Source organism: Erithacus rubecula, assembly GCF_903797595.1.
Source record: "Erithacus rubecula genome assembly, chromosome: 17".
Taxonomy (NCBI): Eukaryota; Metazoa; Chordata; class Aves; order Passeriformes; family Muscicapidae; genus Erithacus; species Erithacus rubecula.
Window position 1 is genome coordinate 14,421,364 of NC_136669.1, and position 14,400 is coordinate 14,435,763.

At 61.5% G+C, this 14,400-nt stretch overlaps 1 protein-coding gene across 6 annotated transcripts in view; it reads left to right on the forward strand.

The window, feature by feature from the left end:
* CAPN15 (calpain 15) overlaps positions 1-5,612 on the forward strand; it is a 56,834-nt gene extending 51,222 nt beyond the window's left edge. For 5 of the 6 annotated variants that reach the window (XM_079321042.1, XM_079321041.1, XM_079321046.1 and 2 more), the window contains 7 exons: positions 521-646; positions 1,234-1,386; positions 1,551-1,712; positions 2,337-2,563; positions 2,752-2,912; positions 3,183-3,361; positions 3,731-5,612. In XM_079321042.1, the coding sequence (XP_079177168.1) occupies positions 521-646; positions 1,234-1,386; positions 1,551-1,712; positions 2,337-2,563; positions 2,752-2,912; positions 3,183-3,361; positions 3,731-3,908 (1,186 nt within the window). In that variant the 3' untranslated portion in view covers positions 3,909-5,612. Of the gene's footprint in view, positions 1-520; positions 647-1,233; positions 1,387-1,550; positions 1,713-2,336; positions 2,564-2,751; positions 2,913-3,182; positions 3,369-3,730 lie in introns of all 6 variants that reach the window. The other variant, XM_079321044.1, reaches the window with a different exon arrangement.
* The last annotated feature ends 8,788 nt before the right edge of the window (positions 5,613-14,400 follow it).

Genomic DNA, 14,400 nt, shown 5'->3' on the forward strand with positions numbered 1-14,400 from the left:
GCACAGCCAAAGCAGAGACCTCCTGCTCATCACTTGGGCAGGAGGGCAGCTGGGTTGGCGGAAGGCTGGAGTATGGGGCCACATGGATAGATAGCTCCCAGCACATGGTGTCCCCCTAAACCTGACTGGTACAGACCTCTTGCCCCAAATAGCATCCTCACCCCTGCCAGCTTATCTAGCTGATGAACCACCTGCCTTTCTTAGTGGCTTTCTGTCAGCCAGCAGAAGTAGGCAGGACCCTGGGGCCTGGCAGAAATCAGGGGAGGCTTGGGCCAAAGCTCCTCAGTGCTTGGAGCTCTCCTTGGAGCCTGGGCTCAGCGTGCACATAGGCAAGGGGAGTGAGCTCTGGCCAACGGGGCTGGGCACTGCCTGAGGGGTGCTGTTGATCCCACCAGTGTTGTTGCAGAGGGGGAGCATCCAGGAGCCTCCTGGAAGGAAGCTGTTCCCTCCTGGTGTGATAGGGATGAGCTTCCCCCAGGCCAGGCCTGGCAGCACCCCGAGGGTTTGCTGTCCCCTGCAGGTTCCTCATGGGCGCGTCCTGTGGCGGAGGCAACATGAAGGTGGATGATGTGGCCTACGAGAGCATGGGGCTCCGGCCCCGGCACGCCTACTCCATCCTGGATGTGAGGGATGTCCAGGGCTTCAGGTGAGCTCAGGCTGGCGCCTGCCGTGGCACTGCACTGCTCCTGCCAGCAGAAAACCTGGGGACAGATAACTGAGGGCATGGTGGACTGCCTGGGGACTCTTTGGTGTCCCATCCTCATGGTCAGCAAGGGTGACACTATCCTAGGGTGTCACATACATGCCGTTGTCATATAAGCTGTCCTTGCCTGGTGCTGGCTCCACGTTCAGGGGTAGAGTGTTTCACCTGGTTTCACAAGACACAGAGGACTGAGCTGAGCTGTAACTTCAGTGAGGCTCTCAGAGCATATTGCACACCTTTGAATGGGGGAGAGGATAGAAATGGGTGCCAGCCTGACAGCTGGGCTGCTGTAGGAAGCTGTATTTTCAGCCATGTCACTCTCAGCAGCCTCTCCTCCCCTGAGCCCCTTTGGGCAGCAGCAGGTCCAGAGCCACAGGACAGAGCCATCTGCGGCCACCATGTGGGTGACACATGAGTTCTGGGATGCTGGGAGGGCTTTGGAAGGCAGGAGTGACAAGGTGTCCTTCGTGGGAGGGCAGGCTGGGTCTTTCCTCTCTGCTGGGTGTGTGACACTTTTCCCCTTTCCCCAGGTTACTGCGGCTCCGGAATCCCTGGGGCCGCTTCTCGTGGAACGGCAGCTGGTCGGACGAGTGGCCGCACTGGCCGCTCCCCCTGCGCCACGACCTGATGCCCCATGGCAGCAGCGAGGGTGTCTTCTGGATGGAGTACAGCGACTTCATCAAGTATGGCACTGCCAGAGGCACAGCTGCGGGGTGGGGAGCAGGGCAGGGATGGGAAACAGAACACGGGGTCAGGATGGGGCAGGTGGGAGCAGTCATCCCTAGGGAGTGTGGGTGTCCTGCAGCATGCAGGGTGCCCATGGGCACTGAGCCCGGCTTCCCCACAGGTATTTCGACTCTGTGGATATCTGCAAGCTGCATTCAGACTGGCACGAGGTGCGTGTGCAGGGCATGTTCCCCAACAAGGCCAATGGGCCAGTGACGGTGACGTCGCTGACGGTGTTGGAGCGCGCAGCTCTGGAATTTGCCCTCTTCCAGGAGGGCAGCAGGTGAGCTGGGCAGGACAGCGAAACTGGGGGGCTCAGCCTTGCAGGAAAGGAGGCTCAGGAGGAGCCTTCTGTCTCTCCATAACTCCCTGACAGGAGGGTGCAGTCAGCTGGGGGTCAGGCTCTGCTTTCAGATAGGACAAGGGTAAATGGCCTCAAGTTGCACCAGGGGAAGTTTACATGGGATATTGAGGAAAATTTCTTCCCTGAAAGCGTGGTCAGGCCCTGGGACAGGATCCCAGGGCAGTGATGGAGTCCCCATCCCTTGAAGGATTTAGAAACCTTATGTATGTGGCACTTGGGGACATGGGTTAGTGGTGACCTTGGCAGTGCTAGGTTAATGGTTGGAATCCAAATCTTAGAGGACTTTCGAACATTAATGATACCACGATTCTGTGTGCCCAGAAGATACCCAAACACGTTGACATCTCACCACATGGCATCCCCCAGGGTCACAGAGCTCAGGATGGGTCCCCATCACCATCACTCCAAATCTTGGGAACTGCTCCTATTTAGCTGGAATCCAAGTCCTGAATGCAGGGCTGGTTCCCAGGGCTGGGTATTTGGGGCAGTGGGCTAGCTCTTCCCTGGATCTGCTGCCTGTATGACCCTTCTTTCCTGGCACAGGAGGTCAGACACGGTGGACAGCCACTTGCTGGACCTGTGCATCATGGTTTTCCGGGCCACCTTCACCAGTGGCAACAAGCTGAGCCTGGGCCGCCTGATGGCCCACAGCAAACGAGCCGTCAAGAAGTTCGTCAACTGTGACGTGATGCTGGAGCCGGGCGAGTACGCCGTGGTGTGCTGTGCCTTCAACCACTGGAACACTGCCCTGGCCGGCCCTGCTGCCCAGGGTGAGGGGATGGAGGGGCCCTGGGGGAGGGAGAGGTGCCAAAGCCGTGGTACTCATCATAGGGACCTTCTTGAGGGTGGAGGTTGCCTGTTGCATGTTGCACATGCATGAACCCAAGAACACTGTGCTCCTGGGGATTGTGGGCTTGGTGACAGTTCCCTGATCCCCTTTTCTCGCGTGTCTCTGCAGCTTCCAGTCCCACCAGCAGCCGACCAACCACTGATTATTCCAGCTACATCCTGGCCATCTACAGCTCCCGCCTGGTGATGGTGGAGCAGGTGGAGGCACAGCCCACCACACTGGCAGATGCCATCATCCTGCTGACCGAGAACAAGGGCGAGCGCCACGAGGTGGGTGTGGAGCACAGGGAGAGGGGGCTGCAGTGGGGAGAGGGGTGTGATGCTGCCAGGGGGAGCCTGGACCTGTGGGGTCCTCAGGCAGGGGTTGGACAGGGCTGTGCCAGCTCTGGCTGCTACCCTGGATGCCCACCCCCATTGCTCCCTGGAGCAGCATGTGGCACTCCAGCAGATGCGCAGCCCTTGGCTAAAGTGGAAGATACCAGTGAGGGGGTTTTGATTCGGGGTGCCCAGAGGCTTCATCCCCTTCCCTGCTGTCCCCAGGGCCGTGAGGGGATGACCTGCTACTACCTGACCCACGGCTGGGCAGGGCTCATCGTGGTGGTGGAGAACAGGCACCCCAAGTCCTACCTGCACGTGCAGTGCGACTGCACCGACAGCTTCAACGTGGTGTCCACGCGCGGCAGCCTCAAGACACAGGACAGCGTCCCCCCGCTGCACAGGTCCGGGGTAGGCAGGGGTGGGTCATAGAGGCTGCCATGGGGCTGGCAGGAGGCAGGGAGAAAGGCAGAGCCAGGGCTGGCAGGGAGGCATGGACAGGGTGAAGCTGTCGAGACAGAGAAGAGATTCCTGGGGCAGAGGTGGGATTACCGAGGCAGGGTGGGATTGCCAGGACAAAGGTGGGATTCCTGGGGTAGAAGTGGGATTGCCAGGACAGAGGTGGGATACCTGGGGCAGAGGTGGAATTCCTGTGGCAGAGGTGAGATTACCAGGACAGGGTGAGATTGCTGGGACAGAGGTGGCATTCCTGGGGCAGAGGTGGCATTCCTGGGTCAGAGGCTGCTGCTCTGAACCCGTGGCTCTCTCCACAGGCAGGTGCTGGTGATCCTGTCCCAGCTGGAGGGTAACGCCGGTTTCTCCATCACGCACCGCCTGGCGCACCGCAAAGCCACCCAGGCCTTCCTCAATGACTGGATGCTGACCAAGGGCACCCACAACCCGCTGCTCACGCCCGAGGTGGCCGGGCTGCACGGCCCCCGGCCCCTATGACGAAGAGCTCCCCCTCCCCTCCCCACTGCCCCATTCTGTCACCGAGCCGCTGGCCCGGGGTGCCCCCCCGAGCCACCAGCGCTGAGCTGCAGGGCAGAGCTAGAGTGGCACCCCCAGCACTTTGCCCCACGCTGCGGGGCCGGGGCGAGTTCTCAGGGCCAGCTCAGCCCTGCCCGCTGCCCCCCGCCCTGGCACCGCTGCCCCCCACGCACTTTACAAGGAGCAGCTGGGGGCACGGGGCCATCTCAGGATCCCACCTCCCCGCAGCTGCGCTGGGCCCGGTGCCTCTGCCCGCCCCGGGGACTGTGGGACAGGGAGGGGCTGGAGCTTGCTGTCGAGACCCTTCCCAGGCACCACGCTCAGGACTCTGCCCGTTCCCATGGCGCCAGGGCACTGGCGCTGCAAAAAGAAGAATATACCTCTGATGTCTGTCCGTCTGTGTGACCCTCCGTCTGTCCTCGGGCCCTCCCCACTGTCTTGTTGCCCCCTTTGTCTGCTGCCAGGACCAGCGTGGTGCTGAGGTTGGGCTGGGGGGTACCAGGGTCACACTGCTGTGGTGCCACCCATGCCAGGGACTCCCCACCCATCCTGGGTGCTGGGGCTGGGGGGGCGAGGGCACAGTGTTATTGCAGAAAGCTGCTGCTGAGGGGGTTTTGCTGTAATTGGGGTGAAACTCAGAATTTTCATCACCTCCTCGGCTGAGGGTGGGGAGTGAGGCCTGGGGTGTTGCTGGTGGGGGCTGCGGTGCCGGGGCCCCTCTCCCTGTCACACAAGTGTTACTATGCAAAGGTGGGAGCAGTGCCTGCAGAGAAGCCATGGCCCGAGCTGGGCTCAGCCCCCAGCACTGCCCTGTGGGCCCCCCCACGTGCCCCATGGAGGGAGGGTGGGCAGCAGGTACAGACCCAGGGTCAGGGAGCAGATCCCTGGAGTTAGCACGAGTCCATGTGTGAGGAGGGGGTGATTTTGGGGGGGAAGCAGAAAGCCCCCTCCAGAGGGCTGGGGGAGGCAGTGAGCACAAGGTGGGTGCTGCTGGCCCTGTGGGTGCTCCGAGGTGGGGGCTGATCCTGGAGGGAGCTGCACCCCACATTTTCAGGGCATTGTGGCTCTCTGACTTGATGTGTGTGTGTGTGTGTGTGTGTGTGTGTGTGTGTGTGTGTGTGTGTGTGTGTGTTTTGGGGGTCCCCCTGTGTACTGTCTCCTTCCTTCCTGTGGACTTACAGCTGAGGGGAGGCGATGGGCAATGCTGGATCCTGTTCTGGCAGGGACCATGCTGGGGGGTCTTGCACCTCAAATCCTGCACCCCAAACCCTGGGCTGGGCAGGGGGTGCGGGGGGCTCTGCCTGACCTGTCCCTCTGTGTCCCCCGGGGATTGGGGGTGGTGGGGGTGTGGGCTGTCCTGGCACTCTCCCAACCCCCCGCCAGGGCTGCTGAGCCAAGCTCTGTCCGTATTTCTGTTTGTTGATCTGTTTCCTCTCTTTCCAGCTCCTTCCTCCTTGGGATGATTTGTCCTTCACTTTTTTTCTCCTCTGTCTTTCTGAGCTGTGAATATTTTTAACCCTGTAAATACTGTCCAGCTCTTCAGAATCATAGGATATTTTATCAATTGTAAATCAGATCAGTAATCCCTGTATGATATGAATTATCCATGGGTGGTTTTAAAACTCAGGTTCTGATGGACCAAATAAAGTTTTGTTTTTTACTGAAGCTGCCTGGTTTTGCTGTGGAAGAGACGAAAGGGATGAGTGGGCTGGTTTGGGGGTCAAAGCAATGGGTCTTGAAGGTATTTCCCTGGAGCAGTGACAGTCGGTGCTGAGGGGAGAGCTGAGCACCAGAAAAAGGAGAATTCGAAGTTGTTTAGCTGCACCTTGGGATGCAGGAGCACAGAAAGGAGTGGAAATAAAGCAAAACAAAAGCAAAGTCTAGAAATTCCCATAAAATGAGCGTTGTTCTCTTGCAGGGCCGAGCAGGGCTGTGCCTTGGCCGGGAGAGGGCACCCACCATCTGCCTGGATGCTCTCCCGCTCCTGCCTCAGTTTCCCCACCCGTTTCATGCCGGGCAGCGCCATGGCCGTGCCCGCTGCACCCCGGGCACAGTGCCCAGGCTGGGGATGCAGGAGCAGCTCCATCCCGCAGCAGCCAGGGCAGCACTCAGGGCAGCACACCTGCTCCCCGCCGTGCTCTCTGCATCCCCGCATCGTGCCTAGGCTGGGGATAAAGGAGCAGCTCTCTCCTCTCAGCAGTCAGGGCAGCACTCAGGGCAGCGCCCCTGCTCCCCGCCGTGCTCTCTGCATCCCCGCACAGTGCCCAGGCTGGGGATGCAGGAACAGCTCCATCCCCGCAGCAGCCAGGGCAGCGCCCCTGCTCCCCGCCGTGCCTTTGTCCGGCGGCGGGGCCGCCTGGCGCGGGAGAACTTTCCGGCTGAGTGGAGGCGGCCGGCTGCCAGCCCGCTCTCGCCCGGGGTGGGCACCTTGAGACCAGTAGGGAGAGACAGAAGGAGAGGATTTCGGTCTTTCTTACAGCAACTTGTAATAGATTTTTCCGGGCGAAACATCTTTGCATTCAGGAGGCCCTGTCACAAGCCATCAGCCTCAGCCAGGGAGAAACAGATGGAGAGTTAATTTTGGCGGGGAGGGCACTGCCACGCTCCCTCCTCTCCCTCAGTCTGTTCAGGGAGAGGAGCCGGGTTTAACCCTCGCGGCCCTGCCGCCCCTCGCTGCTGCCTCCCGGCGATCCCGGGGGGTTGTGGGGCCACCACGAGTCCCCCCGCCCCGCTCTGTGCCAAGGACACGCCGGGACATCTCAGCGCAGTGACCTGGTGCTGGCTCTTGCCGTGATGACCAGCCCAGGTGGGTGATCGTGTCCTGCCTTCCCACGGCCGCGGCTCCACGTCCTGCTGAGCCCCGCGTCTCCAACGCACTGGCAGCAAATCCTGCCATGCCACCGGCTTGGCACAGCAGTGCCCGGGGCAGCCAAGGACACTCGGGTGGGCTGCTGGTGGAGGGGACACCATCTCCCAGGAGAAGGCACGAGTGTTATTCTGTCTGAACACTTTGGGAACCCTCAGAGCACCCCCAACATCACGGACTGGGCTGAGAGCTGCGGTGTAGCCATGGAAGGGGTGGAGGTGAAATAAAACCCTAATTGTGCCCGATTCTCAAGGGCTGTGAGGCAGCATTAACTGTTTTATAATTACAAATAATTGTGTGGCAAAAGATAAAATTGTGCTTGACACATCAGCTCTGGAGGAGGGTGTTGCTTCATCTGGAAATTTGTCATCCCTTGGCTGCCAGTCTTAAGCCTGAGGTTCTGACGGGGGAGATGGGGACGGGCAAAGGGAGCAGCAGGTCTAAAAAAGGATGGATGGAAGGGAAGGATGGACAGCAGGACACTGAGGAGGGGAGTTGAAGGAGGAGCACTGTGGTACCGAGCCGTGCGAAGACCAGCAGACAGGTGCCACAGCTGAGGCAGGGAGCAGCCAGGGGCTGTCCCACTGCCCTGGCACGGCTGAGACACCTCACCCAAGGGGCTGTGGCTGCAAAAATGACAGCACAAGTCACCCCAGGGATGTCCACACATCAGCTCATCTGGTGGGACAGCGTGAGCAAGGCTGGCTGCCAGAGCCATGTAAGCACTGCTGCTGCCGTCCCGCTGGTCCCCTCCACCCGCAGGGCTGGTGCTGCTCCTCCCCGGGCACACGAGGATGATCGGGCAGATGAAGGTAAAGGGTGGTGAGGAGCTGGTACAGAGTGCCCAGAGAAGCTGTGATTGCCCCTGGAACCCTGGCAAGTGTCCAAGGCCAGGCTGGACGGGGTTTGGAGCAGCCTGGGATAGTGGGAGGTGTCCCTGCCCATGGCAGGAGGTGGAACGGGATGAGCTGTAATGTCCCTTCAACCCAAACCAGTCCTGGATCTTCTGAGGCAGACTCTTCAGCGCAGTCACCACCCCTCGGCTGCTGAGCCCGGGAAATTTCTCCCGGGGGCAGAGGTGGGAATGTGGGTCCTCGCTGTGGGATCCGGCCGGGCTCTGGCAGCTCGTCAGGCCCTGGCACCGCCGGGACCCCGCGGCGGCTCGTGGAGGGGGCACGCCAGGGAGCGAGGGCAGGAGCGCTCTCTGTGATTCACTCTGACTATAATGGGAGCTGCTGGTGAATATTTTATGGCTCCCACAGGGCAGATAGAACATATTGTGCATTTTACGCCACAAATCTCCGCCTGGAGACAGAGGGAAGCTTTAAAAAGAGCAGCACCAGCGCTGCGATGGGTTGAGGGGGGCAGAGCTGCAGCGCCAGTGCCAGCGTGAGCATCACGGGGATGTTGTCACCCACCTCTGTCACCCTCGCCGGGGTGCCGCTGGGCGCCCTGAGCCCAGCAGCGGCCCGGGCACGGGGGATGCTCTGCGGCCGCAGGACCAGGCTGCGGTGGGTGGCTGCGGCGGTTGCGGCCGCTGCCCCGGGCCAGGCCTGGCAGCTCTGCGGCTCTGCGGCAGAGGCGAAGTGCTTTGCCCGGGGCTGAGCCCTGCAGGAGGGTCCCTGCCTGCGCCCCGGCCTGCCTCCCCCTTCGTCAATAATGCAGCCCCTGCCCCGGGCGCCCGCCGGCGCTGCCCGCAATAATGGATCGGGATGCGAGCGGCCCCCTCCTCATCCTCCGCTGGGTTTCGCGCTCTGCCAGGAGCTGGCGAGCCACGCAGGAGCCTCCACCTCCACCGGCGCCAGCCGCTGCTGCTGCCCAGGCGGCGGGCACAGGGACCGGGGTTCCTTGCGGGCACCCCAACGCCCACCCGGCACCCCCGGAGGGAGAGGGAGCCCCCGGGGCCAGAACTCCGGCTGGCTGGGCTCAGGAGGGACAAAGGGCACAGCCGCCACTGCCACCGTGTGCCAGGGAGGGACCGCAGCCTTGCTGAAGGGCACGGGTGAGCTCTGAGTGCCAGGGTGCTCATCCTGCTCCCCTCGAGCACGTTCCAGTGCCGGGCAGGGAAACAGCGCTGCTCCTGCAGCTGCCTGCGCCCACCTGGGCTGGGCTGGAGTGGGGGGAGGGACCTCGGACCACGGCAGCAGCGGGAAAGAGGAGGAGGAGGAGGAGGAGGAAGAAAAGGATACAGGCACAGAGAGCAGCGGGTCAGGGCCAGCCCACGGGTGCCGCTGTGGGTGTTGAACGGCCCTTTATCCTCCCACCCCGGAGATCCCCAGCGACCCCCCCAGCAGGATGAGAACATGATGCTTGGGGTCAGTTTCTTTCCCCTTCAGGGACGGAGAAAGCCCCGAGATGTGGGTTAGGCCCAGGCTACCTAGAGAGCAGTGCCCAGTCCCCCGGCACGGCCAGGCAAGTCGGGAAGGTACGACCAGAGAGGAGCAGCCTGTGCCTCAGCGGCACCATGGACCCTCCAGCTCCCAATCCCCAGCTCTGATGGGTGAGCAGAACCCTCCAACATCCCCCCACTTCCGAATGGGGGTACGGCAGAGCTGCAGAGGGCGGGGGTGGAGCTGCTCTGGGGTGCTCACCTGGGGGTCACAGTGGCACATGGCCGGGTGGCCTCGCAGCAGGGCTGCCATGGCATCCACGCTGTCCCCGCTGAGTTTCCCCAGGGACGAGGCTTAGGAGGTCACCCAGACAGACATGAGGAAGGAGAAGACTTTGCCGGGATGAAGAGGAAGATCCCATCCCAGGATGACTGGTCTCCTCCTCCTCCTCCTCGGCGGCTCCGTCCGTCCGAGGGCAGCGGGCGAGGGGCCGCGCAGGGTCCGGGCCGGCACAGCTGGGGCCGGGCTGTCACGGGCTGGGCTATCGAATCTGAAAGCAATTAAAGCCATCACCAGCGCTCGCTCGGGGCTGGCTCCAGGCTGCAGGGAACCTGCCACAACAGATCATGTGCTCGGTGCTGCTGGCCCGAGGACCTGCTCCCACCCGCGCCCCGACACGCAGCGGTGCCAGCTCCGCGCGGGGGAACCCGGGCAGGGCGTGGGGCCACCGAGAGGGGCCACTGGGTAGCCCAGGCAGCCGCCTCGCTCCTGCTTCCCCTCCAGGGGTTCTGCTGCCGGGGGCTCGGCCACCAGCTTTGGCCGCGGCCGCCTGTGGTGAGGAGGAGCGGGCGGTGCTGCGGTGGCTCCGGTAGTTCCCGTGGTTCTGGGGAGGGTCCTGCTGTGGGGCTGGAGTGGGCACAGCGGGCAGCTGCCTGCACCCGTGGATTTTCCCGGCGGAGTGCCCATAGCCCGTGACCCACGGCTTGTCCCACATGGTGACAATGGGGACAGCCCCAGCAGGTCGTGTCCTGGGCTGGGGACAAAAAGCAGCAGGCGCTGGTCCCGGCAGCTTCTGGAAGCAGGGTGGGTGACAGCAGGGGGCTGTGGAGGGGCAGCACCTCTCTGCCGCGGGGTGAGGAGGGGGCTCTCACCAAGCCCCTTCCACCCTGTCATTCCTTTTCCCTACGGGGAGCGGTACCAGGATCCCCTGCCCTCCTCCCCCACCGCCCCCATCACTATTTTGGGGAATCTGCCTGCCCCTCTCCCGCGGCTCAGGGGCTAATGCAGCCTTGCAGGAGCATCTCCCGGGGCTAAAGCCGTGCTGCTGCTCCTGGGGGCGCGGCGGGCCGGGGGGTCCCCCCTCCTCGGGCACCGCACAGTTAAGCAGAAGTTTGCTGGTACGGAAGTTGCACATTGTCTTGAGGCACATTTTCTGTTTTTTCACTTGTGAAATATTTCTGTCAGAACCAGTTAATGTACAAATTAGCAGCGGTGGTCTCTCTTACGTCTTCTGACTCACTAATTTGACAGGGGGTGTTTCGGTGGCGGAACTCGCTCTTGACAGGCAAACGGGAGGTCAGGGACCCGCAGGGGGAGGAGGCACCGAGCCGCAGCTTCCCGGGGGTCTTCTCCTTCCTTGCCCACCCCACCGCTCCCGTTCACTCGGCCCTGGCTGGAGCTCGGGTCTGGTGTTTTTTTCCCCCAAAACAAGGGGGGCGGGGTGGGGGGTGGGGAAGGGCTCTTAGGATAGGTGGGGAGTACAGGGGTGGGGGGTTATGCTCTTGGTGTCCTACAGGCAAACCCACGGGATCCAGCATGAGGAAGGAACACAGTCATGGGAAGGGTTCCCTGCACCACGGCCGCATCCTTCAGCTCCTCCAGCCTGGGAATTCAGCTCTACGTTTCGGGACGCCCCCCCCCCCCCCCCCCCCAAGAGCCCCCATCCTCCTCCTGCCATTAGCGAGAAACTAATTGATGTTCCTATTCTCTGTGCACATCATAATCCCTCCACGCCGGGTTACCGATGAGCCAAGGGGCTGCAGAGCACCCTGTTAGCTCTCCATCTGTATCCCTGGGATATTGGTCAGACGGGGGGGCAGCGCTGCTGGAGGGGCTGGGGGCAGCGGCTGTGGAGGGAGCATCCCGAGCTGGCTGTGCCCGGGGGACGCTGAGCAGCGCTCTGCACCGTGGCGTGCAAGCTGTCCCTGGGCCAGAGGCTGGTGTGACAGATGGGCCCCGCGCCGCGCCCCGGGGCCAGCGGCTCCCCGGGCCCTGTGCTGGAAACCAGCAGCCTCTGCCCGTGCCACCCTCCTCCGGCATCCAGGCACTGCAGCCGGCTGGCCCAGGATGGAGCTGCGTGGAGCTGGGCACCTCCTGGAGCAGGGGAAGGAGTCCCATGGGCAGCTGCTGTCCCAGCCCTTCTGTCCCCACTGTGCTGCTGCCAGGGGCTGGAAACAAGCCCAGGAAGGTGACCCTGGTTATGGGAAGAGCAGCTTCAGGGCACATGGGTGCAGTCCTCTTCTCCTCATGTCCTCTCTTTCTACTGGTGCTTGCTGAGGGCTTTCTCAGGGTTGAGGTCTCCTGCTCATTGATTTTACTTCTAAGATAACATCCCCCACCCTGTGACCAGCAGCCACCTATGTCAAGCAGACTTCTACAAAATCCTCCCTCTTTGGGTCAAGCAGCATGCCTGGGTGACCAGATTTGGTATTTTATCCTGAAGTGTTCTTAGGTCTCAAACCACTCCTCCCACAAGGCTCAGCTATTTTCAGAGGTTCTGTACCCAACCAGGACCCCCGAGATGTTGCCCTGTACCAGTGAGACACCAGCAATGGTGGGAAAACTGGTTTTACATCCTAATGCATAGAAACAGTGACTTGGTCCAGCCTCTTCCAGGAGTCCCCAGGCAGCAGCAGCAGATCTGGAAAGGAGCTGGAAATTCCTGCTTCCCCTTTCTCAATGAAAAATGGAAGTTTTCTTTCCAGTGGTGAATCCATGCCCAGTTGGCAGATGAACCAGTCTGTGGTGATGCTGGCAAGGATGCCCAGGTGGCTCCTACACAGCCCTGCACCACAAAATGGAGGGGATCAGAACCCTTGAAGCAGCTCAGCTCCAGCATCGGACCCTCCTTGTCACAGCAAGGCCAATACCAGCAGGATTCTCACCAGATTCACCCACCCCAACCCCTGCTGGCAGCTCCATGAAATATCCCACTTCTTCCCTTACCTGAAATCCCCACCAGGATTTCCTGAAGGTGGGTTATTCCCCACTGGAACCCCTAAAAGCTACCACAATTCCTGTACAGAGCCCTGTCTGAGCCACTGCATGTGCTGCGGGTTCTGGAATGGGTTGGGTTGGAAAGGACCTCAAAGATCATCTTGTTTCACCCCCTGCCATGGGTAGGGACACATTGCACTGTCCCAGGCTGCTCCCAGCCCCATCCAGCCTGGCCCTGGACACTGCCAGGGATCCAGGGGCAGCCACAGCTACTCTGGGCACCCTGTGCCAGAGCTTCACCACCTCCACAGGGGGATGAATTTTTCTCTTCTACCCAATCCAACCCTGTTCTCAGAGAGTCCCTATTGCACTGACACCCTGGGGTGATGTGGCCTCTCAGGTGGAGCCATGTTGGGCAGGATCTGGCTGAGAGGGAAAGCTGCTGCCTCACTCCAAAGCTCTCTCCCAATCAGTCCTCTGTCCAAATCCTCTTGCCAAAAGTGAGCCAGGAAGTGGTAGAGGCAGCAGGCAGCCTTCCCTGTTGCAAGCATGATGGTTTCCATGCAAGTTCAGGACCAGAGGGTATTTCAGGTAAGGGAAGAAGTGGGATATTTCATGGAGCTGCCAGCAGGGGTTGGGGTGGGTGAATCTGGTGAGAATCCTGCTGGTATTGGCCTTGCTGTGACAAGGAGGGTCCGATGCTGGAGCTGAGCTGCTTCAAGGGTTCTGATCCCCTCCATTTTGTGGTGCAGGGCTGTGTAGGAGCCACCTGGGCATCCTTGCCAGCATCACCACAGACTGGTTCATCTGCCAACTGGGCATGGATTCACCACTGGAAAGAAAACTTCCATTTTTCATTGAGAAAGGGGAAGCAGGAATTTCCAGCTCCTTTCCAGATTTGCTGCTGCTGCCTGGGGACTCCTGGAAGAGGCTGGACCAAGTCACTGTTTCTATGCATTAGGATGTAAAACCAGTTTTCCCACCATTGCTGGTGTCTCACTGGTACAGGGCAACATCTCGGGGGTCCTGGTTGGAAGGCAGAGACAGCTCAGAGCTGATGGATGACCCCGGGCTGCTGCAGACACCTCCCCAATGCCAGTCCCTGCGGGACGGGTGTCGGGCTCTGCCCGGGTTCCTCAGGACTCCTGCATCCCAGCGTGCTCCAAACGCATCCATCGCACCAGCCCCGCTCTGGCCGTGCCCCAGCAGGGACGGGAGCGGGGCCGTGGCTGCGGCAGCCCTGGTACGAGGCGATGCTGGAGCAGCCCCGCCGCTGCTGCGAGGGAGCTCCGCACGCAGAGGCGGCCGGGGCGAAACAGCTCAGGCAGCACAAATCGACTGTGACAGCCCCAGAAAGGCTGAGCCCGGGGGTGCGGAAAAATACAAGTTAGTTTCCTTTTCCTTACCATATGCTCCCCTTCAGCTGTGGGCGGCAGGATAATTACTGCCATCCACCATGCTGCTCTGGCTTGTCACACAGGCTGCCGCCTGCTCCGCGGCAGGGCTGAGCCCGCACCGCCCCGCGCCCGTGACACGCTGCCATTCGCCCGCCTCGACCGCAGGTTGGGTTCGTGCCGGCACCAGGGACAGCAGCTTGAAAGCAGCAGAGGTGGGGAGAGAGGTGCAGCCCCTCTCCTCCCAGTTGTGTCTTTTTGCTGTTGACTTTGGTGTTAGCTCCTCTTCTCTGCTAGTGACCCCCCAGGTAAGGACACCTCTGTCCCTCTTCACAGGGTGCTGCTGGGGTTGTCCTGTGCTAGATCCCCTGCCTGGATGCCAGGAGACCTCTGGGGACAGCCACTGCTTGGGCAGATAAGGAGACAAGCTCTGTGGGGCACCCCAAAGGTCAGGGAGGGGATGGGCGGCTGAACATCTCCAGAGACCCTTCCAGGTCCCAGGAGTGCTGGAGCTCTGTGGGGATGCAGATGGGGCCGTGCAGGGGGAGCACCATGGGCTGAGGGATGTGCTGTCACCCTGGCATGTGGAGGGCACCAAAAGCATCCTCCTCCAGGGCACCCTTCTGCAGGAGCAGGCTGGGGCTGGC